This window comes from Crocodylus siamensis, chromosome 3, assembly GCF_052110815.1.
Source record: "Crocodylus siamensis isolate JL-2025a chromosome 3, ASM5211081v1, whole genome shotgun sequence".
NCBI classification, from domain to species: domain Eukaryota; kingdom Metazoa; phylum Chordata; order Crocodylia; family Crocodylidae; genus Crocodylus; species Crocodylus siamensis.
In genome coordinates this window covers 183,193,533-183,218,029 of record NC_143397.1, presented here as the reverse complement: position 1 = coordinate 183,218,029, position 24,497 = coordinate 183,193,533, and the positions used below count along the sequence as shown (strand labels likewise).

General features: G+C 41.9%; 1 protein-coding gene across 9 annotated transcripts in view; it reads right to left on the bottom strand.

Moving 5' to 3' along the window:
• DTNA (dystrobrevin alpha) overlaps nucleotides 1-24,497 on the bottom strand; it is a 360,592-nt gene that overhangs the window by 37,455 nt on the left and 298,640 nt on the right. For 6 of the 9 annotated variants that reach the window (XM_090039920.1, XM_090039915.1, XM_090039917.1 and 3 more), the window contains 4 exons: nucleotides 22,098-22,175; nucleotides 21,363-21,455; nucleotides 6,532-6,619; nucleotides 1,245-1,345 (listed from right to left, as the gene is read on the bottom strand). In XM_090039920.1, coding sequence (XP_089896046.1) covers nucleotides 1,245-1,345; nucleotides 6,532-6,619; nucleotides 21,363-21,455; nucleotides 22,098-22,175 — 360 coding nt within the window. The remainder of the gene's footprint in view (nucleotides 1-1,244; nucleotides 1,346-6,531; nucleotides 6,620-21,362; nucleotides 21,456-22,097; nucleotides 22,176-24,497) is intronic. The other 3 variants (XM_090039921.1, XM_090039922.1, XM_090039923.1) reach the window with 2 other exon arrangements.

The window sequence follows — 24,497 nt, the reverse complement described above, 5'->3', positions numbered from 1 at the left end:
GGGTCACGTTCTGATGTTCTTTTCAAAATAGAAAAAAGGCACTACTCAGAGAGAGTATTTTTATAAGATCGTTACAAACCAGACTAAAAACTGAATTGCAGATGCTCTCTGTAGAAAGCAGGTATGAAGATCCATGTTTAAATAAAGAAATTTCATTCCTGGTTCCTCACACAGATGTTTGATGAGCCACATGAAATTAAGGGAAACTAGAATAATATCTGCTCTGTCTTCTACATGAACCAGGCACAAACCTTTTGACCTTTCTTTTAAATGCTTTTAATTTAACTATGGATCTGAGAGAGGGCAACTCTTCAGGGGAATGTAGTTTTAATAGGATTTACTATAATTGATTCAATGACATAAGAGTATAATTAGAGAGAGGCTGCACAGCTTCACGGCAAAAGAATGTAGCAGTGTAACTTGGTGATAGTAGTGACTCTTTATTATACACTGGTGGACATCAAATACATAAAAAGCTGACTTGAGTGATTAAGACAACTTAACTGTGGAGGTAGTGGACTTGTGATAAAGGCACAGTGATAAAGGCACTCCAGTAATTTTATGGTAGGAAAGTATTTATTTTTGGCCAAGCCTTATCTAACTAATGGAAAAACAGAACGGAGACAGATTACATGGTCATACACAGCTTAGATATTGTGACATCATATCTGACGCTCAAGGCGAGACCTTCAGCTGGTATGAACTGGTGCAGTTCCACTGATACAATGAAGATGGGACAAGTTATATTAGTGGGCATCTGGCCTCTTATTCTAGATGCCTGCCTCCCAACCTCAGTTATGTCTATTTAAAGACCTAATATCTTGCTAATTTTTTTTTAATAATTGCTGCTTCTTTTATTTGTCAGTCATAGATTAAGTTCTAGAGCTCTTCAATTTTCCATTCCAGAAAGAGAAGCAGGACACCCTCATATTATTAAAACTGACCAACTTGTATCCCTTTTTGTTGTATTTTTGCTGAGAATCTGAAAAGATTTTCTTTTTTTTGGAATGAGAAGGGAGTTCTGTTTTTAACCCTTAGGGAGGGCAACTCAAATGGTAAAAGAACCAGCTGAAACACAGTATTTAGTAACTTACAGGCTGATTACAGCTCTCTATGATTTTGTCACAGGCATGATAACTTGTCTGTTCTCTGTATTTTTAATATGTATCATGCAGAAGCTTGAAGAAATGTTAAAAACATTATGCAGCTATACAAAAAATGTTGAGTTCTTTCTGGATACTTACCTGTTCTTATTTTCAAGCTCTGCAATCAGCTGTCTTTGTTGCTTGTTTGCATCAATGGTGAAAGAGATATCTGATGCACCCCTTTGCTGACCTTGCTGTTGCTGTAAAGGAGATTGGGACTGGCTGCATTATTAAAAACAACTCTTCATTTGTTTGCACCTAATGGTGTGGAGAGGCATTCACTTGCAGTGCTACAGGCTAAGTACAGACAATCAAAAAAGCCCAAAGCTGAAAAAATTCAATCTTTGCAGGTTAGTTTAAGTTATGTAGATTGAACCGATAAGCAAGTGAACAGACATTCACTTCTGATTCCAGAAATGCAGCCACATGCCTGTGCCTGCAGTGGCCCAAGCCAGAAGTCAGGGGTACACTGGAGCACGCTTCCCTGCTCAGCTGGAGGCCAGATTGGGCCACGGCTAGCCCAGCCACCCTGTGACGGGGGGAGGGGGGAGGGGCGGGAAGCGGGCAGGTTTTGCAGGAGAGGTGCAAAGCATCTTGAGATGCTGGGGGACTGAGTTAACTTGCATCTGGAGGGGATCTGGGACAGAAGTGCAATAAAGTGATTTAACCTAAATCAGTTAAGTCTGATAGTACATTCATCCAGGTTTATCTTAAGCTGGTTTCAACCATTTTGAAAGTAGTTTATGTGCACTGAACTTCTCTTGTGTTACAGAATTGAACTGGTTTCTAATCATTTATATTGGTTGATTTGTAGTTTCTGTCCCTAGCCACAAAGTTATAGCATTTTGAGGGCATAGAGGCATTCCAATCCCTGGGCTGGAGAGCTACACTCACCTCAAAGGTGATCTTTCTAGCCAGGGGATGGATAGGGGGCTTTTTCTTGGGTTGCCCTGCCTCCAGGAGTTCAATCACTGACAGCCTGCTTTCTCCCTTTCAATAAGCAGTTGTTGAAAAGCAGGAATAGCCAAAGGCAGCCCCACCCCACCCCTGTTGTGGTAGCAGGCATGAGAGAAACAGCTTTCCTCACCTTCATCATCCCTCACAGTGCCAGACAACTGTGCACCTGCAGCAGGCATGACAGAGCTACCCTTGAGGGGTTTGCTACCACCACTTTAAGAGCCATAGAAAGAGCCAGGCCTCTAGAAGGGGCAGCAGCAGACCACAGCAGGGCTCCCTGATAGCTTGCAGCTAAGCTAGTCAGAGGACTGGCCAGTCTCCTCCTCTTCCTCCTTCTTGGAGTGAGGGGAGGGAGAGCAGAAGACTGTATGATGCCGAGCGGCCTAGGGACCTCTACAGCACTACATGTAACTGTATAGGTGTTACTTGAAAGTGCTACAACACTAAGAAGTTCTTCTCTAAAAGAGGTACAATTTTGTAGTACTTTCATCATCTTTGTAGTGCTACTGTGGGTGCTGACAGACATGCAGCTCCTGCTGTAACTCATGGCATTTCACAGGAAGCGCCACGAGTTACAGCAAACTGCCCACCCCCAGCTCTGGTGCTATCTTCAGGATGAGAGTGGGGAAGGGAAAGGAGGGAGTTCAGTTTGGGGTTTGCCCATCCTGTGCTGGGGGTGGGGGAGGTGGATTGGAGTCCCCCCAAAGTATAATTAGGGTTAATTTGTCATGCAATTGGGCACTTTTAAAGCACTCTGCTGCCAGGCACTTCTGTCAGGGCATGCCTGCAGAGAGCTTTACTCAGCACCTTAATGTCTCTCCCACACCTCTGGTGGTATCCCCAAACAAGCCTTTAGTCCCTAGAGTGCTTAAAAAGCAGCCTGAAACTTCCACCAAATCTGAGTCCAGTTCCTTCAGCCCACAGTCCTGGCTGACCGAACCAGTGAAAACTCCAGCTCCACTGTGCACTCCTCTGTGTGGGGCTGACCAGGTTTCAAGTGCACAGTGCTCTCTCTTCCCCTTCTTCCAACCTCAAGCTTCCTTTTCCCCTTGCCACCCAGCCCCTGGGGACATCTGGGAGTTGCAGTCCAAATTAACAGATATCACAGCTCTGTAAACTTCCCCATGGTTCCACCTGCTGTTACAGAAATTACATTCACATTATATTACAAACTGCTTAAATGGCTGTATGCTCCCCTTTTGTAGCACTGCAATGGCCTACTTAGTGCTACAAATGTAACGTCTGCCCATGGGCTCAGCATGCAATCAAAAATTGTTTAGTGACATCTGTTTAAACCGAATTAGACTTGTCCATATTATAGTACAAGAAAAGTATCCATATTATAGTAGAAGTCCCTAATATTGCAAAGCAGTGCAACTGCTAGTGTGGGTTAGCAGTTGCATGCTAACAGTGTGAGCACTAGGTTGCTAGGCTTATAGGTTTACTATACTTGCCTTCTCTAAGGAGGCTTCCAAGAAACAGTGGTAGAAGTGTCTAATCCCATCTATCACAGTAGATGATAACCTCTTAGTTTAGCACTGGTGCAGCTGTAGCATTGTTGGCAGTTGCTGTAATATGGCTCCGAATTTTTAAACATTAGACAAGGCTACTGAGACTTGAGACAAAAGAAACTATTTCCAACATAGACCCCAGTACTTCTTCAAAAACATGGAAAGTATTTACTTTCCACTGATCCTAACAAGATCTCTTCCCTTGAAAACAGAGCAGAAACTCCCATCTGAAAGCCTCATTTTTCATCCAGTTTTAATTCAGGCTACGGATTTAGTATAACCCCATTTACCACATCGCCCTCTCATGCACTTTAAAAGTGCTTGCAAAAGAGTTATTCCAGGGTGTTTTAAGGTACAACAGAACTTTTTCTCAGTGAAAATTTAAGGATTTAAAACAATTTTCTACAGAGCTAGTTGTCACTTATTAAGCTTTGTTGTCCTATCCTTTGTAGTGTTCACTAGCAACAACCTAAGGTTACAGCATTTATTAAAATGAAACATTTAAATATACATATACATGACATTGCATTGCATGAATTAAGATAGCATTTTCTATTATTCTAATATAATAAAAGCCTTAGTCTGTCTGTCTGTCTAACGCTTTAGGAGCATGCTTCATTGGTCATCTCAGCAGCCAATCACAATGCTTACTGAAACAACCAATTAGAGTGCTCTGTACAGACAGATACACATGGTGGAGTGCCATCATGACGGTGGGGACTGTGGGCCGAGGTAGGGGGGGCAAGGCCAGCACCGTGGAGGCGGCGGTGGTGTGGGGTGCTGGTGGCGCAGCGCTGGCATTGCCCCCTTTCCTCCAGCCTCACCGCTGCAGCGAAGGGGTGGCCACGCCCTCCCGGTAGACAGACAGGAGTGGAGGATGGGAAGATGCAGGGGGTGGAAGGGAGAGCCCATGGGGCTGGAGGTGGAACAGCGGCACCACAGGGCGCTGGGTGGTGTCACTCTGTCCAAACCAGCTTCCCTCCCCCATCATTCATGATGAGCAATTTGCTAGTGTTAATATATTATCTTCAGGAACAAAATAATCAGTACAAATGTTTTTAGCATCATGATTTAAGGACTGGAACTTAAAAAAATGACCATCTGAGGTACTGCCCTCAGCCACTGCAACTGGGAATGTTTCTTACTTTAAACGGGATCTGAAGTGTCACTTCAGAATCCAGCTTTGCAAGAAAATGAGTGTCTTCTTTACGAAGCATAGCACCCCACAGAACCGAGTGCTTTTTCCTGGTGTTAAGCTCTGTTCCATGCAGGGAAAAATATTTCTAATCTTCTTTGTTTTTAAAACTTCATTTTCTGGTACCTATACAGTTTATCACTAATATTCTATCCTTCAAGGGAAAAAAGCACATAAAAAGGAGAGATTTCACATAGACTGATAGACTATAAAAATGAAATAAAAGTTACTGGGGCCTTTTGTTTGGAAAGCCTTGCTATTCCCTGTCTGTTTGAGAAGCAGAATGAGCAGCACAGGTTGTTTATCTTCCAGCTGGCTACTATGGTGAAGATCAGAATTTATGGCTGCTATATTTTTTTTTTTTTAATGAAAATCTGTTCAGAGGAGTGCTCTAATTTTTCTTTTGAAGGACATATTAAAAAGACAGAAAAATATAGATGGGGAGGGGAAATAATATCTATTCAAAACATATCTACTTTTTATTTAATTACTCTGTAAGGATTTCCAAGTACTCGGGTGCTACAAAGACCATAAAAAATAGATACAGATAATGTTACAGTTTTCAGGAAGAGTCCACCATCTGGAGACCTCATTAACAGAGCATTCTGGTCATATAAAGAGTTACTCTCCTTCAGTGATAAGATGAATCAGCTGCAAGTGAGAGGGTGCCTTAAATTTGATTGGATCTGCACTCAAGTGATTGATTTTCAGGGAACTCACAGTGAGATCATCAGTTCATGTGCATCCTTTCCTTTCTTTCTCTTTACATGTTGTGAAATCTTAAGTGATAGATAGCTTAACACCACAGGCCAGGTTAATCCTCACTGTGGCTCCACTGACTTCACCTGGGATGAATGTGGCTCGTAGCTTTTACATGAACAACCTTGCTTGATTTTGCCCTTTCCATTGACCCCAGAGTGTAAATCTCAATGTGGAAATATGCTTCCTGGCATTCTGCTCTAGGCTGCTTTCCATTTAACATTCATTTATACTTCCTTGTTCTTTCAAATATGCTGAGATGGATATAAGTAACTAGGCTGGCCTTATTTATGCCATTTAGGCTTTTATACATTTCAATTAAGTTCTTGCTTCACTGTCTCTCTATTTCTGAAAACGTAAGTTTTCCAGCCTGTCATTCCTTCCTTATCCTGGGATTCATAGAGTAGAATAATCATTGCTCTGAAATGAAAATGAGAATCAGGCTAATGCAATAGGGTCATTATAGTCATCCTGTCCAAGATCTTTATTTAAAATGCACAGCACTTAGAGCCCTGGTGACTGTGGTATTTGAACTAAAGACTAAAATGGATTCACTACAGCTTTTTTCCTCTGAGGTAAATCATTAACCTTTAACCAGCACAAACCCAGGCAGTATTTTCCAATCTAATCTGAGTGCAATGGTCAAGTTTTCTTTCTGTTCTACATTCAGAGATAGTGGAGTAATGGAGGGGTTGGGGGAAAGGGGCAACAGCTAACTTCCCAAATTGTTTAAATAGCATAAAGTATAAATACACAATTCTGTTTCTTTAAAATAGCACTAACTGCATAAAAGCATTGTTGTCTTTTATAACACATTATCTTCCAATGAAAGTAGAAGGAAAATAATCTGTGAACCATCAGCATTGTTGATTATATATTTTTTCTAATCTTGATAAACCCTTGGAACAAGATAGGGAAAAACAAACAAACGAAAGACGACCTTCTGCTAATTAAAACCACTTACTGATGAAGAGGTCTCTGCTGCCAGTCTTGCTGCATACCTGGCGATCAGCTTGTGCTCTTCATCAAGACGGCTCGAACTGTCAAGCATGCTGCATTGAATCATAGTGGAGAAAGAGGGGAGAGGCATTAATGCGCAATACAATCGCTTTGCCACAGCATTCATTCATAAGCCCAAATTCACATTCCAGAATTTAAAAGAAAAGTACCCCAGAGAAACAACCAACATCCCCACAACGTTTAGCTGGGAAAAAAAGGGGGGAGGAGTGGGACCAAGGGCTCCAATGACCATTTCACTGGAAGGGTTCCTTTGAGAGGGAAGATAAGATTATCCCTTAGAAGGAACCTCCAATATTTGCTAATCTTTAAAGGGCTGAGGCATCCTAAGGCCAGAAGACCCAACTGACACTATAAGATGACAACAGTAGATCCCTGCCTGGGCACTATGAAGCGAAAACAAGGGTCACTCATCTACATGCAGTTTTACATATCAACTTGGCTGAATCATCTGAGAACATATAAGTGGGATTCATCCTTAACTTTTAGTTTCCACATACTTCAAGATAAATTTTCAGTACATCACAAGGAAATGTCTTTGCCTGACACCTGCCATTTATTATAAATAAGAGTTGACTGAAATCATTCCATAATGTAAAAGAATGTTAGCTCTTAACTTTTACTATCAGTTTGCTAAAGTCCCAGATTCAGAATATTAATGAAAAGTTAGGAAAAAAGTGTAACACCATGTAGCTAATGTTCTACAATGACAAAAAAAACCCTCCTCTGTTTTTGTTTCTTATTCTATGGCTATCAAAGGAAAACCCACTGTATAGGCTAGTCACTTGCCAAATGACATCATTTTAAATACAAGCTAGTTTTAGTCAAATGAGCACAAAATAAAAGTAAAAATGGAAAATATATGATTTTTCTAAATCAGGAAAAAGAGCCAAGCTGACTGAAAACAGTAAAAAGGAGGGAAAAATATGAATTGTAACATCTTGATCCAATTTTCAGGCCACAGAGTTATTATTTTTATTATATACAGGAAAAAGAAATACAGTCATAATAAAAAGGTGCAATGTAAGAATGTTCTGCTATGGGATGCATTAGAATTTGAAGATACTTCTACAGATATAATCGCAACAAAGCCTGAGTGGAAAACTGTTTTCTTATCCCATGAATGTTTATGAGATTTCATTCTGTTTTCCTGTTCTGCTTCAGATCCAAAAATATAAGAATATTTGAGGGCTGAGAAGAGAAGAGACCGATCTAACTCACTGGTCGGACTATTCACTTACTTGAGGGAGATTTGGATTAAAATCTCTGTTCTGCTTATTTCTGCTTGACTTGAACTCAGGTATCCCATATTCCAGATGAGTGTCATGGTTACTGCCATTTTTGAGATGTGTGTGCATATGTGTGGAAGGGGAACCTTCTCGTTTTGGCCAGAAATTTCATCCTGGTTCTGAACAACTTCCTAGTCTAAAGTTTTAATGAAACCAATACCATTTTGTGAAAAGTTTTATTTGGCACGGGAGCATGGCCACCTCCCCTTGTGGGGTCTGCTCCCTCCTGGGGTCTCTGGCGTGCCAGCTGGAGGAGCTCCAGGCCACAGTCCAGAGACTGCGTGCCATCAGGGACTGCAAGCAGGAGATAGACTCCTACTGCCAGGCCCTTCTCCCCCGGGAGCCGCAGGGTAGAGCACCGTCTCCCTCCAGGACTAAGGAGGACTCTGGGACCTCCCGCTCTGCCCAGTCAGGGGCATGGACCAAGGTGGTCAAGGGCCCTAAGGCCCGCCGCACCAAGGCCCCTCCCTCGCCGGAGCTTAGCAACAGATTCGCACCTCTTGCAGCCCCAGCAGAGCCTGCTCAGTTGCCAGCTCCCGCAGGCAACCCAGGCTCAACCACAGCTACTGCCCCTGCTCTTCCCAAGACAAAACAAAAGGTCTTTGTTGTGGGAGACTCCATCCTGCGGGGGACTGAGGGGACAATCTGCCGCCCTGACCCCTTAGCCGGAGAAGTCTGCTGCTTCCTGGGGGCCCGTATCCGAGACATTGTGGAGAGGATCCCAGAGCTCCTCCGGCCCACAGACCACTATCCCATGCTCCTTATTCACATGGGCACTAATGACATGGCTTGGAGCACCCCCAGCCAGGTCATGAGGCGCTACAGGGAGTTGGGAGCGGGGCTTAGGGGTCTGGGAGCTCAGGTGGTGTTTTCGTCAATCCTCCCAGTCTTGGGCTATGGGCTGAGGAGGGAGACGAGGAGCCACGTAGTGAACCAAAGACAGCGGAGCTGGTGTCATCGGGAAGGCTTTGGCGTCCATGACCACAGCCCGCTCTTTGGTGAAAGAGGCAGTGAGCTGCTGGGAAGAGATGGCCTCCACCTCTCCCCCGCCGGGGAGGAGGCTCTTTTCAGCCAGGCTGGCTGACCTGCTCCACTGGGCTTTAAACTAAGCCTGCTGGGGATGGGAGGACTACTGCCACTGCTGGCCCACTGAGCAACCCTTGCAAAGCCAGCAGGCCAAGGCACTTAAGGGAGCCCACCCCTGCCCCAGCCCTGGCACAATCTGTGGGCAAGGCAAGAGCCCCCAAGGGGACACTTGCCTGCCTGTACACTAATGCCAGGAGCCTGGGCAACAAGCAGGAGGAGCTCGTCCTCCTGCTCAGTGCAAAGAATTATGACGTCATTGGGATAACGGAGACCTGGTGGGACTCCACCTATGACTGGACCACGGGTATAGAGGGCTATACCCCGTACAGGAGGGATCGTGTTGACAAAAGGGGCGGGGTGTAGCTCTCTATGTGAAGGAAAGCTACATGTCCCTGCAAGCTGATGTTGGTGACCAGCATGGACAGCTAGAGACCCTCTGGGTAAAAATTCGTGGGGAATATGGCACAGGGGACACAACGGTGGGAGTCTACTACAGACCTCCCACTCAAAGTCCTGAGCTTGACCAGGAGTTCACCCGGGAACTGACTGAGGCCGCACGCTCCAGGACCTTGGTTGTCATGGGTGACTTCAATTACCTGGACATCTCGTGGGAAGATCACTCAGCTAAATCCGAGCGGTCGCAAAGCTTTCTCTCATGCATGGATGACCTCTACCTGACTCAAGAAGTCTATGGGCCAATGGGAGGCAAAGCGCTGCTCGACCTGGTACTGGCTACGGGGGACAACCTAATCAGTGACCTAGTGATTGATGGGAAGCTGGGTGACAGCGACCACAAGCTGATCACCTTCACCATCCGCCGTAAAGCTGGCAAGTCAGTCAGCAACACAGAAGTCCTTGACTTCAGAAAAGCTGACTTTGACAAGCTCAAGAGGCTTGTCGGTCAGGCCCTTAGGGACCATGACCCCAGGGAGATGGGAGTTCAAGAAAAGTGGATGCTTCTCAAGGAAGTGATCCTCAATGCACAAACTAAATCTATTCCAACACAGAGGAAAGGCAGCAAGAAGGCACAGCAGCCCTCCTGGCTCTCCAGGGACCTAGCGGACCTCCTGCGGCTAAAAAGGAAAGCCTACAAAGGATGGAGGATAGGATTCACCTCCAAGGAGGATTATTCTGCACTGGTCCGGTCCTGCAGGGAGCAAACCAGGAAAGCCAAGGCTGCATCTGAACTCCAACTAGCTTCAAGCATCAAGGACAACAAAAAGTCCTTTTTCAGATATGTGGGGAGCTGGAGGAAAAGCAAGGGCAATGTTGGACCCCTGCTAAACCAGATGGGGCAACTGACAACTGACGCCCAGGAAAAAGCCAACCTATTAAATAGGTACTTTGCGTCAGCCTTTCATCAGTTCCATGGGACACCCATGCTTGCTATAGGACAGGGAGATCTGGGTGATGGGGATCCCCTACCCTCCATAAATGCTGACCTCGTGAAGGAACACCTTGAGAAGCTGGATACCTTCAAGTCAGCTGGCCCTGACAATCTGCACCCCAGGGTACTCAAGAAGCTGGTGAGCGTCATAGCCCAGCCCCTGGCACGGATCTTTGAAAACTCCTGGCACTCTGGTGTAGTGCCCGAAGACTGGAAGAAGGCCAATGTGGTGCCGATCTTCAAGAAAGGGAGGAGAGTGGATCCGGCTAACTACAGGCCCATTAGCCTGACTTCTATCCTGGGGAAGATCTTAGAAAAGTTTATTAAGGAGGCCATCCTTGATGGACTGGCCCAGGCTAACATCCTAAGGGATAGCCAGCACGGGTTTGTTGCAGGTAGGTCTTGTTTGACCAATCTCATTTCCTTCTACAACCAGGTGACCTATCACCTGGACGAGGGAGAAGAGATTGATGTCATATATCTTGACTTCAAAAAAGCTTTTGATCTGGTATCCCATGATCACCTCTTGGCCAAACTGCCCAGTTGTGGCCTTGGCTCCACCACGATCCGCTGGCTGGGAAATTGGCTCCATGGTCGGACCCAGAGGGTTGTAATTGATGGCAGTCACTCATCGTGGTGCCCTGTGACCAGTGGGGTCCCTCAAGGCTCTGTCCTTGGACCCATCCTGTTCAACATCTTCATTAATGATGTGGACATTGGAGTCAGGAGTGGACTGGCCAAGTTCGCCAATGACACCAAAATTTGGGGCAAAGCAGCCATGCCAGAAAATAGGCGGGTGATCCAGGCTGACCTGGACAAGTTCAGCAAATGAGCAGACGAGAACCTGATGGTGTTTAACATCGAAAAATGCAAGGTTCTCCACCTTGGGAGGAAAAACCTGCAGCATCCTTATAGGCTCGGCAGTGCTACACTGGATAGCACTACAGAAGAAAGAGACTTGGGGGTCATCATTGACCACAAGATGAACATGAGCCTGCAGTGCGATGCTGCGGCTAATAAAGCGACCAAAATGCTGGCTTGCATCCATAGTTGCTTCTCGAGCAAATCCCGGAACGTCATTCTCCCCCTGTACTCGGCCTTGGTGAGGCCGCAGCTGGAGTACTGCGTCCAGTTTTGGGCTCCACAATTCAAAAAGGATGTGGAGAAGCTTGAGAGAGTCCAGAGGAGAGCCACGCGCATGATCAGAGGTCAGGAAAATAGATCTTACGATGATAGGCTGAGAGACATGGGACTCTTTAGCCTGGAAAAGTGTAGGCTCAGGGGTGATCTGATGGCCACCCATAAGTTTATCAGGGGTGACCACCCGGATTTCGGGGAATGTTTGTTCACCAGAGCACCCCAAGGGATGACTAGGTCGAATGGTCATAAACTCCTGCAAGACCGTTTGAGGCTGGACATAAGGAAGAATTTCTTTACTGTCCGAGCCCCCAAGGTCTGGAACAGTCTGCCAGCGGAGGTGGTTCAAGCACCTACATTGAACACCTTCAAGAGTAAATTGGATGCTTATCTTGCTGGGATCCTATAACCCCAGCTGACTTCCTGCCCTTTGGGCAGGGGGCTGGACTCGATGATCTCCCGAGGTCCCTTCCAGCCCTGATGTCTATGAAATCTATGAAATTAGGATTTCCAAAGAAAAACCACTTTTTTGAAAAATTCCTGACTAGCTCAAATCTCAAAATATTTCAGAGAAACGTATCATGAATCTCTGATTGAAGTCTAATGCCTGCCAGGTTCCATTAGGTGTTAGAAGTTACACGTCGGGCTTGTGGTATGGTTTGAATTTATTGGCCCTCAAGTTCGAGTTGGTGTGAGAGAGTGTTTATGCTAAGCAAGGCCTAGCATTAGAACAATGCACTAAAACTCCCAGAATGCTTCAAGGAGGTTGAGAAGTCAGCGATTGACATTCTGGTAATCACTTTCTGACCCTTAGATGAAAATGCTGAACTTCTGACCTTTGAACAATGATAAAAATAGCAGACATGCCGCTTACATTGTTAAGAATAGGAAACTGCATGGCTAAACCGCAATGACGAAAAAACGACCGCATATTATGTCAGTTTTGACATTTTAACCCTGCAAAAACCAGCAAAACATATAGATGAATAATGTATTTAGGTTATAGAAAATTAGCATAAGAAATATAAAGGTCATTAAGAATTAACATAAGAAGCGTAATGATTATAATACAAAGTGTATCACCTGATATTATAATACAGATAAGTTAACTAAATAACCAATAGAAGTAAGAATTAGAAATGCATATGTATAAGTGTTATCATATATAACTAATAGTAAAGTTATGTTAAATGCCTGACTTCCACCATGGGGACACTTTTGTATCTTTTGCCTAAAAAAAGATAAGGGACTCCTTTTAAATGAGCTGTTGACCAGTTCTGAGACTACTGAATCAGGCAGCTGCACCTAGCCTCTGGGGTAGAGAGCAAGGGCTTGATTTGGGAACCTCGTGAACCAACAGACCTCCTTTAGTTTATGACTTTGTGAAACAATAAAAGTTTTAAATTGAACAGGTCTGAGCCTGTGCTTAATTCAGTCCTTATATAATTCGGCATCGAGCTCACACAGTTGGATTCCAAATTGAGCTTCGTATGACTTGGTGAAGTAATGGTAAGAGAGAAAATGAAATTCTGGGTCATCTTAAATTGTCTTTTTTTCATTCTAAGAATGCCTGTGAAACCAAAGAAGTCTGGAAACACACCAAAGTAATGAAGAGATGGATGTTGGGTGAACTGAACCTTGTTAGGTGACTGTTCCTAAGACTTAGTCAAAGCAGTATATAAGGACTTGCAATCATTTTATGATCACCTATCATTTTGATACATCCTAAGCCCATGGCACTACAATATCAAAGGAAACAATCTTAGCCTTATGAAATTATGCAAACCAGGTAATAGGGATTAATTTAGTGATAATATACCAGTAATTATTTAAAATTATTTCTCCAGTCAGGCCAAATCATCATCTTGTGACAGACTGCTGTGGAAGTATCAGGTATTCCAGTGTAACTGTCATTTGTACAGCAATTTAGGATTTATACTATGAAAACCTGAAAAATAACAAATGAGGCAGGTTGTCAGAACTGCAAAAACCTAGTGAGTGTTAATGGCAATTTTCATTCCATATTTACTGAATGAATTAAGTCACTTCACCTTTTTGGTTGTAGCATTTCCCTTTATGTTAAATGTTTTAGTTAGCATTTCAAATAGATGCATACAGCATAGCACATGTTGCAGCACTGGGTGAAGTCTGGTCAATCTAGCCAACAACTCATTTGCAGAAACTCTCTTGAAATTTAAGAGGTAAAATGGCCAAAGAGTTATTTAATTCTGACATGCCTACTGCACAAAATCATTAGCTACAGTTATGAACAACATGGCAAAATAATCTTAACATGTCAAGATTTTAAGATGAAAAATTAAGATTTGTTTTAATTCATACTCTTGTCTATTTTTCATGAGTACACAAAGAAACGTAGAGTGAGATATTATGCATACACACAAATAATGTGAATGCATGTAGAATTTAGGATATTTGCAAGAGTTAATGAGAGATTACTCAAAAATAAAAATATAATAATTTCAACATTTAAGTTCTAAAGATACAAATGAACAACTGACAAATCCTCACATATTTAAAAACATTTAACAGTCATTCCACATTTGGTGTCTCCAGCATTGATTAATGACTTTGTAATAATTAACAGCCTGTTAATTGTTCAGCAATTTTATCATTGCAATATGAAGTACCCATATTATTGCCAGTACAGTGATACATAGTACATGTACAGTGCTACATGAAGTTAAAAAACCCAAAATAGTTTTGTAAAAGGAGGTTGTATCCGACCAATATCCTTTTTCTGTAAACTAAAGGATAGAATCATGCATAAAGTCTGTCATACAGTATGTGACATTTGAGCTGGATTTTCAAACCATAGCTTTTCCCTCCTTTGCATAAATAGATTAAAATATTATCATTGAATGATGATTTTCTTATATTTGCTTTAATTGTCTGAGGAAGATGACTTGACAAAAATGTGACATATAGCACTGCTGTCTTCTTCTTTAATTGTGTGCCATCTTCCAAGAAGTGAGTTTTATGGAGAATTAGCTTAGAACTGTATTGTCCAGAGATAAGAAAATAACTAAAGTTACAGAGTACATTTAGGCCATCCTAAATCTGTGGAATGTTAAGCAGTGTTAAAGTCAGAACATGCTGTGAGCAGTCACAGGTGAGCACAGCCATGCAGTATGTGGTGCTGCAAAACATCTGCAGTGCCATGTGCCGCACATTCAGGTGTTCTCCATGCTGCAAGGGAATTCTTCCTGTGTGGGTGCTACCCTGCTTTTTGTTTCTGTGGGTTTTTTTGACCCCTGGATATTCATGGGGAAAAAAAAGCAGAGCCGCAGATGCATGGGCAGCATTCGCTGCTCAAAAGTGGAGCTGGGCTACCCGGATCCACATTGCAGCTGCCGGCCAGGCTCCATGTGGCAAAATCATTGCTGCAGCCCTGGGAATCCCCAGACCCCCGGTAAGGCTGCTGGGGCCAGCCCAGTGCAGGCCCCAGCTGCCCCTATCCCACCTGAGGTAACTTGCTGCACACCAAAGCGTGTATAGCACAGGTGTTCCCCGGGGAACCGAACATCCACACCATGTGTGGATGCGGTGTCACTATTGACTGGGAGCAGTGCATCCTGTGATACTGGAGGACTGTAAATTGCTCATTTTATCTCTATGGAGGAAACTTAAATTACCGTAACACAAGCTAGGTAGCATGACCTAGAATTAACCCTTTGTTGAAGTAGTGTAACTTTGACATGGTCAGAGCGCGCTTATCATGAGTTAATGCGCTTTAACATACAGACACATTTTAAATGCCCCTAGTATAGTCTATGTGTAACATGTAACTTCACCCTTACAGCTGGTTGTTTAAAGTTCCTCCTGCTGCTAACAGTTAACACTCCATGGCATCTTTCCTATTTTATCAGTTTTTACCAGCTTTTCATTTTCTGTGACAAGATTATTAGGTTTCATGAAGCTATTTTCTGGCATCACCTGCTATGAGTCACTCCAGTGTGAAAGAATTGCCTTCTCCTAATAAGGCCAATTTCATATTTTAACAAACCAGCTAGACCACACTAATATTTCTCTACTCCATGGCTTCTCACCCATAATTTCTGTTCCAGTCCTACCTAGGAAAGACAGTGAAACCAACTAATTGCTGATAATATGAAAGAGTCTTATCTCTTTTGGTTCTGTTGTCTGTCTTCTCAGTAGAAGAATGTATGACCATGTTTATTTATTGTGATCCTTCAACTTCTTTTTTTTACCTTTGAGTTAGATCCCATCTTCTGCCATCGGATACTGGCTCAGATTAACATACTTCTCATAAAGCTTCTTTTCTTTGAAGTGATTTCCATTAAGACTTGTAAAGGAGGCCAGCTCAGTTTAATGCCTTCAGTCTAGAGATGATGTACTAGCATTTGCTGAATCATCAGAATCATGGGACTTCTTTGGTAGTTTTGAGCAGAACTCCACAATAACTTCAAGTTATATGAGTCTTAGGCCCCCACTACACATTACAGGTATCATACAATTAACTGGTTAATTACACAATTACCTTGAGACCAGCTACATGTGTAAATAGCCATCACATGATACAAAGCTCCAACCAGCTATAAAGTTAGACCTTGAAAATATGTACTAACTTTATAGTTGGTTGCTATCAAGTTTTAGGAATTTTTAGGATTATTTCTATGGCCGTACATTCTAAGTTGCTAAGATTTAAGACGCCTTAAACTGGAAATTGTTTTCTGAATTTGTGGTTTGCATTTTTTTAAATCATCATTATTTTATTATTTGAAAATGGTAATAGAAGCATCCACACATGCTATCTTAGAAAGTAATATAGAATATGTTTAACAGAATGAAGTATGCAATGGCACAGAAATATGAATCAAGGTGCAGCTGTACACTACACCTAGGTTTCTCTAAGAGCCATTTTATTTTATCAAATAAAAATGTTCTCCTACTTACTTCTTAATTTTTTGTCTAAATTAATTCTGCAATTATGAAAGAACTGAACTGAAATGCATGGTATTAATATGGAAAATAAAGTGTCTAATTTAAAGGAACAAAACCCAGGAATTTACAGTAATAAAGCATTTTATAAAAAGCAGGGTTTTAATTACCTCTTAATAAAATATAAAAAGAATAAAATATTTGTATGAAATAAATGCTAACATTTTATATTTTTAATTATAGTGTGCATTCTCAAATTGCAGCAATCAAAACATATTGACAGTGGGCAATTTACACTTGCTATTAACAACAAAGTTGTTTATTTCCATAATCTCTTTGAGTCTTGGATACTGAAAAAACATAGCACTACACTAGCTCATCAGAAGTAGATAGGGAAGCAGATTAAATGGGCGGCTTTGCTTTTGGTGCACAATTTATAACAAACAAAAGGCAAAAAGAAAACTTAAACAGTTAAAATATTTTCAAAATAATATTTATTTTCAATGCTTTTGAGGAGTATTTTGCAAAATATACATCAGTTTTAATTCCTCAACTTGTATAAATTAGTTCCACTGACTTTGCTAGAAGATGGAGTTACATCCATTAAAGACTTATCCTATTTGTTTTATTTTAAAAGGAAGGGGTCAGACATTACCATATATTTACAGTACCTGCACACAATAAGCTGCATTCTAGTTGAAAGTCCAACTTTACTCATTAATTTTGTTGCCGATATAGGTTCAGGTCACATTGATGGTAAGACCTAAATATATACCTGGCCATTATTTGGGTAAAGTGAGTGAATCAAATGTCCCAAACTCTGACTTTGCTTAGCAGCTTCTTGATAATAAGTTCCACCTTGTTATCATGGACTGAGCACTCATTGGAGGATAAATATTGCAAGTGACGCATTCCTATAGAAATACAAGGCTTCCTAAGTTTGCGTTTCTTAACCTTATTCAAATGAAACTCTTCCTTTCCCTTCTTTTCTTTACTTTGTAGCATAGCAGAAAACCACTGCAGGGCACATTTAGATGTATGGTGAAGACAATTATCTGCTGTAGCTAATTTCCTGTCAAAGTTGAGTTGGTAACTTATATAAATGATTGAGGCTCTTTTTAATCAAGGATGCCAGGCCTACAACCTTTAAATGTCAGTAATCAGATGCTGTGCACTACACTCTGCCTCAATTATTTGAGCAATCAAGGACTTTATCATTCATTACCTATCAACCCATCAGAAATATTAAATTAAGGGGATGTTATGGCTCATCGTCTGTATCTTGTATTTGCTCTACATATGCAGACAACCTTAAATTTTAACCTAGGTTACATTTTACTAATACCAGGCACAACTGGGATGATGAAAGGACTAAAGAGCATTGTCATTGCTCTTGCTGGTGTTTTCCACTGAAGTCTAAATGCTTCATGCCCAAGCTTCACTATGGATGGAAAAATTATCTAATATACTTCTACCCAGCCTCTTAACAGCCTTAGCAGCTGCTAAACAAACATTGCCAAAAAATCCTGCTTTTTGAAATCCAGAGCCAGAAACAGAATTTCTTTAGGATTTTATCATTTGGTAAATTTGTTTTCATATCTTATAATTCCATACTACTGTATTTACTCACATTTAAGACAACCCTGAATTAAAGATGGCCTCCCCAAAATTAGATTGCATACCTGGAAAATTTATAAATTTGTCACACTGTATTTACTAGAATACAGGATGACCCTGACTATAGGAGGACCCCCTGAATAATTAGGTTCTATAAATGGAAAATTAATAAATTTGTAAAAAATGTCCAGGTATAGAAAAATCTAATGACTGGAGGTTTGCTTTGAATTTTTCCCCCTCCAACTGCTATAGCAGGGACACTAAATCTGGGGTGTGGGTCAAGTGGCGCCCTTGTCCGCTGTCCCTTTCCCCCCAAATTCTTCCCCTGCAGCCCCTTTCCCGACCCCTGTCAGACTCTGCTCTCACTGAGCACATGGAAACAAGGAGCAAATCTGAAAACACTAACTTTGAAATAAACATATAGGCAAATTACTACAGATACACAGACTTAGTTAATCTAGAATTGACGCATTTAATCTTTTTTGAAACTGCAAGTTTTAGCACAGGTACTCCATAGCCACACCTTTAAGCAGCACTTTTGTACCTACTATGCATGATATTAGTCCAAGGCCAAAATGCTCACGATTTACCATATATTTAATTGGGCTGGGCCCCAAAAGAGTCAGTGTTTCAAGCCATGGTGACACCACAGCTCAGCACTCACTGTTCAGTATGTGTGCGTAGTCCAGATACCCACCACAGAGGATCCATTTGCTAATTAGCTCCCCACTCATGGCTGGAATTAGATGTTCTTGTCATGAGTCCTGGGATCCATCAAAATTTATATGGAGATAAGGCACAAGGCAACCAGAGCCAGCTCCACTGTATGGAAGGCAGGGCCACACTAAACATATGTGACTGTCCAAGGAGGGAGGAGGAGGGGGACAGAAGGATTCTAGGTGATCTGTTTGCGGCCTAGTTTGGTGATGTCTGCCAGAGACTTAAGGCTGGTAAAGAAACAGGAATTATTGGAAATGGGAAAGAAAGACACAGCTCAGCTGTGGGAGTTGAAATGTATTCAATTTATCACCATGACTTGAAAAAGAGTTGGCACTGTGGGGGATTGAGCACAATGGGCACTACCATGTATCTTATTCAGATGGACTGCATTAACCTAAACTTCTGGTAGGTTCCTATAGGTATGTTTGCCCAATGTGTTTTATAGTCGTGCTCAGTGTTGGCTGCATTTAATCAGCTTTATAATTGGTTTCCCTGACTGAGCACATGCTGCTTTGGTAGCAGTTTAATGATAGAAAACATAGTTAATGAGGTTTCCTTGGATGCAAATGTAAGACAAGGAGCTTTCCTTTACCCCAGATGATTGGGGGAAGAATCCTTGCCTGATATGCAAGTAAATATGGTAATTTTCCAAGAATAGAATCTAATTATTATAGGGTCATCTTCAATTTACCATCCCCCCCCTCCCCGCCACTGCTGCAGGGGGGCAGGCAGTGGGGGAACAGGTGATGCGGGGCTGTCAAGAAGCTTGCCCTCTGTTTGTGCCCCTTACCACCTCTGCCCCTGCCCATTCCTCCACAACTTCAAGCCTCCTTCACCTCTGCTCCCCCTCCTGCCTCTCTCCCCAGCCTCTGCTCCTTGCTCCCCACTTTCCTCTGCATCCCCACCCAGGCTTGACTTCCCCCTCCCCTCACTTACCTTCCTCCACACTGGTGGGCTCTATCCCTATTCTAGCCTGGGGCACAGGCTCAGTGCCCCAGGCTGCAGTGTAGACAGAGCCTGCCAGCACAGAACACAGACAAGTGGGGGGAGAGGGACAGGATGGGGAGCAGAGACTACATAGGGGGGTTGGTGGGGCAGAGGCTGTAGCTGGGGAGATGGTGGAGTCCAGAGGCAGTGGGGTGTTGGGAGAAGGGGCAGGCAGCAGCAGCAGCTATGCCCCTGACCCTGGATAGAGCTGAAGCCTGTGTCACCACTACCTTCATATGTTATATTGAGATGAGGGATCTCCACACACACTCCACCCCATCAAATGGGACCCCCCCCCCCCAGATTAAAATTGAATAACTGCAGTAGCATGGGTGACTGGTGCCTCCCGGGTCTGGGGGGACACCAGATCGCCGACCGGGGGGTGGTGTACCCCAACAACCGACCACTGAGCCAGCGATGAAACTGGAAGTGCTGCTGGAAGTGCACCCACTACATGTCCCAATGTACAGTAGTTTAGTTCTGGGTTTAGTACATCAACAATACTGCCTAGAAATCAATGGGCTCAGGAACCAAAAACTGATTCTTGAAAGGATTAAAAACAAAATGCATCCTTCTATGAGTTCCCATCAATATTAGAGAGAGTAGGCCCTAGCCTGGCATTTTAGAGAAATGCAGCTGCATTTTCCTGAGGAGGAACTTCTCACTCTCTTTAATGTTTTTAAGAAGGGTGCTTTTGACATCATGTACTTCATTATCTTCTCTCAAGGTGATGTGTTGTAATGACAGTAGGGAAATCTAGAAGAACAAATACAGCACACCTGTGTGTGGCAGGGATGATGCCGTCAGAAAACACAGAACTGATTTCTGCCACATTTTAAAAACACATGGTTACTTGTACACTAAATTCCTCCCCATCTTTCATAGGAGGCCGGTCCTTACCCTAACCAGGCTGGCTTTCTGTGGTGCCACCATCCACAATTCTGAAGGTAACAGAAAGTCCTTTTAGCTAGACAGAGCATGACATGTTTAAATCAAGTCAAAAAATAAAAACCATAGGCAACATATTCATTTCAGAACTGGCTAGACTTTGCCCTGAGCTATGGATGCTGGAAAAAACAGATATTCTATTTATATATATTTAGACCTTACAGAAGCCAGACAAAGTTAAGAAGAATGACTGACTTGTATAAAAACAGGCAAACCGAAACAAAGTTCTTCCTTTGATGGGCTAATAAGCAATTTCTTGTTTTTTTCTAACCTATCACCATTTTGCATTCACAAAATAAACTGAAATCTACATCACACATCACCTCAAAAATTCCGTGAAAATGAGAAATTGTAATTCACTGGTATGGGTAAATTTATGTACTGTCATCAAGTACTGCTCTAACCATGTCAGGCACTAGTTTGCAGTACTGCTTAGCTAAGCAGCTGTTCACAATAGTTTGCTATTTAACACTACTAGAAAGAAGAACAGTGATACCACAACCAACACTGGGAGATATTATATCTACTAAACACAGATATATCTACTCTTTGGACTAATTTTGATAAATAGCTGCCTCAGCTATAGCTAGTAGGAAATACTGAGTGCCTATGGCTGTGATATAGTTTTTTCAATCAACCAATGTCCCTTTTCTAAGGATCCCCCAAAGGTGCCAAACCTGCACTAACCGTGAGGGGTTGCTCTGGAGCATGTTGACATACAACCCAATGAGTACATGTTCATCGGCCAGCCTGTCTGCAACATCGAGGCTGTACTGTAACCTGAAACAGGGTTGGGGAGAAAAGGGTGTGGTCCGGACAGACAGAGAGAAATAAACAGAGAAAGCAGGAGCAAGTAAGACCATGAAATGGGAATTTATGAATGAATAATAAGTGTTTTTAGAATTTTTTTTCAAAATGAGCACTGATCATATTTTTATATTCTAATTGGTTGAAATGGTAGAAATCAACTCGAGTAAGGAGCCAGTTCTGCAAGAAGGGGAGATGGTATTAGAAAGGGCAGAGCACCTTCATCTTTTATTGAAGTTAATGAGAACTAAAGGCTCTTCACCACTGTGCAAAACCAAACAAAAGTGCTGATCAATAAAGTAAATTATTCTAATATAATACAGACTAAGACATTATCTAACTTGATTGGACATATATACACATGCGATTAACATTGAAATCACAAGTTAATATGTTTGGAAGTATCTGAGTGAGTCCTCAAGTATCTAGATACACACACACACACGCACACACATGCGCGCACGCGCGCCCGTACTTAGTTTAGCAAGTTAGTTTAGTTATTGGTTTTTTTTGAGAAAAAAAGGATCTGCAGACAATCAAAAGCAGAGGAAAGAAAGCATATTTTTTTAAAATCGTGTTAGCAGAAACTACCAACATAATCTCTCTGTAACTTACCCTTTGCCTTTCAAGAAAGCTGGAGCTGCCCTAGCCAGAAGTTTGTTCTGCTCTACTTCATTATTCTTGTAAGGAGAGCTAGTTAATAAGACAGGAAAGCTAAGAAAAGGGTAAACAGTGACAACTGCCATTTATTAAAGAACAGAGTTTGGTGGAATTCATTCTAAAGCTCTGGGGTAAACCAAAAACTTATGTACTCCTTAAAAGTTTTGAAAAAAGAATGCATTGGAAAGCCAAATTTGAGATATGGAACTTCAAATTCAAGGAATTTTGCTTGACCAGAAGACTCTTATAGTTCCTCTCTCTCTAAATGATAGCAATTTAGCTAGGGAGGAACCCAGTGAAACAAGTTTCTACTGAAAATGGCTGTTGGAGGTTTGTGTACTTTCACAGGAAGGTTTAGGTACCTAATGCTGAAAGTTTGGCATGCTAAGCATTTTTTCTCAAGCTAGGAAAACTTTTCTAACTATAGCCAGGGATGAGGGCCAACTCAAGTAACATGGGGTTTTTTTGTTTTTTGTTTTTGCAAGCATGACCATTTTAATGACTCAAGGGACTTAAATCTGTTCCTCTATGGAGTAGCTCCAATTTTTTAAAATGTTATGTTATTTTTCTGCCATCAATAAAAGCATGATTGTTCTTCACTATATTCTACTCTGTCAGTTGCTCTTTCTTTTTTTAGATTTAACTATTCATAGTATCACATTAATTTTGCTTTTCCTGATGCTGAAATACCCAATGGGGTGGTTGGGAATAAAATATTAGCTAAAAGCAAAGATAGTTAAATTTTGGTTTCTCTCGGGTCCATGGTTGGTTTTTTTTTATAAAAGGTTATTTCATTTGCCTTTTATTTTTCCTTATTCCTTGTCTTTAATTATTCACCAGATTGGCTTTGTGGCTACTGACATGTCATTATCTAACAGAAGTGTAGGTGCACGAGAAGGAGCACTGACTGGATTCCTCCAAGTTGTAGACAATTGTACTGCACTTGAGCAGACAGATTTTTATAAACTGGAGACCAAAAATATGAACTCTAGGACACTTAATCACTCCCTGAGATTGGGCACATGCCACTGTACTTAGCAGCTGCCAGTAAGATGTTTAGGTTTTATTTACTGTTATTTGGGGGGTATTTGGTTAAACACATTGCACTGAAGGAAGGAGCTGCCTTAAGAACCATCATTTCATTGTTTTATTAGTCTGAAAGGCACTGAGATCAGGCCATTAGTGCATAGCAGGGAAAATGTTTGGTATTAACCTTAGCTTTCATACAGTTCCTATCATTGTGTTATTTATAAGATAGTATTAGACTTTTCACATGTATAGATAAATGTGCTACAATTTTCATCAGATTTTCTTGCTAGGTATGAAAAGAAAGATGCATTAAAAGGGTACACAGGGAAGCATGCTACATTAACTCAAAAGGAATAACATTCAATTGTTAAGGACAGCTAAACTCTCTGCTTGACCCAACAGTTCCTTCATCAGTCAGACTGGCAAATACATAAATGTTTGCTTTAGCACTGCCCTTCATCCAAAGCTTTTTTTCACTATGTGACTTAGGCAACTAAGGTTCTAGTTTTGGCTCTCATTAAGTCAGTAGCAAAGTTCCCATTGACTTGTGTGAGGACAGAATTGCCTGCTAAAAGTAATTACCATGCACTGTGTCAGTTGTAAGAGCAGCACTATCGAAGAACTGCTTTTGGTCATTGCTATTTGCTAATGACTATGCAACAAGCAAGTGCTAATACTAATACTTCAGAGTGTATCTATCCAGTACAAAGTAACTGGGTACAACAGGAGAGAACAACAACAACAAAAAATTCTCTACCAATTCTCTACCTGACATCTTTTAAATATTGTACTGGAATGTGAAGTGATTGATATTGCCAGAGAAGTCCCTGGTCCTCCTTTTTAAATCGATTTGGTGAGAATAAGTTTATACAAAGCAAGCCAAAAGGTTGCAAAAGTTGCCATGTTCTACTGGCAAACTTGCCCCGGGTAATGCTTTGAAATGACTTCCTGGTTTGACTTCTCTTCAAAAGACACTGCTGACATAAAAGGGTACTTCTTAAAATCAAGTTAGTTAACAAGATTTTAAATAACTTCTGAAGATGTTCTTCATCTCTAAGAGACTCTCAGCCCAGGGTGACTTTAAGCTGCCTGTAGGCTTTTTTGATTCTTGGCCTCTGGTATTAGAAAGTTTGTAACGTGGGGAGGTGGGAGATATGTCTAACTTGTAGCAGTCTGTCCCTGGTTAACCATCTACCATAGTGGTGACCAAAATCTCTTCAGCACTACAACGGCAGCCCTATTCCCAACATGCCTATATATCAGGGGTAGCAGGAGGAGTCCTGGATGACCCTCATGTTTAGTTCATCCTCCACATGAGATAACGAG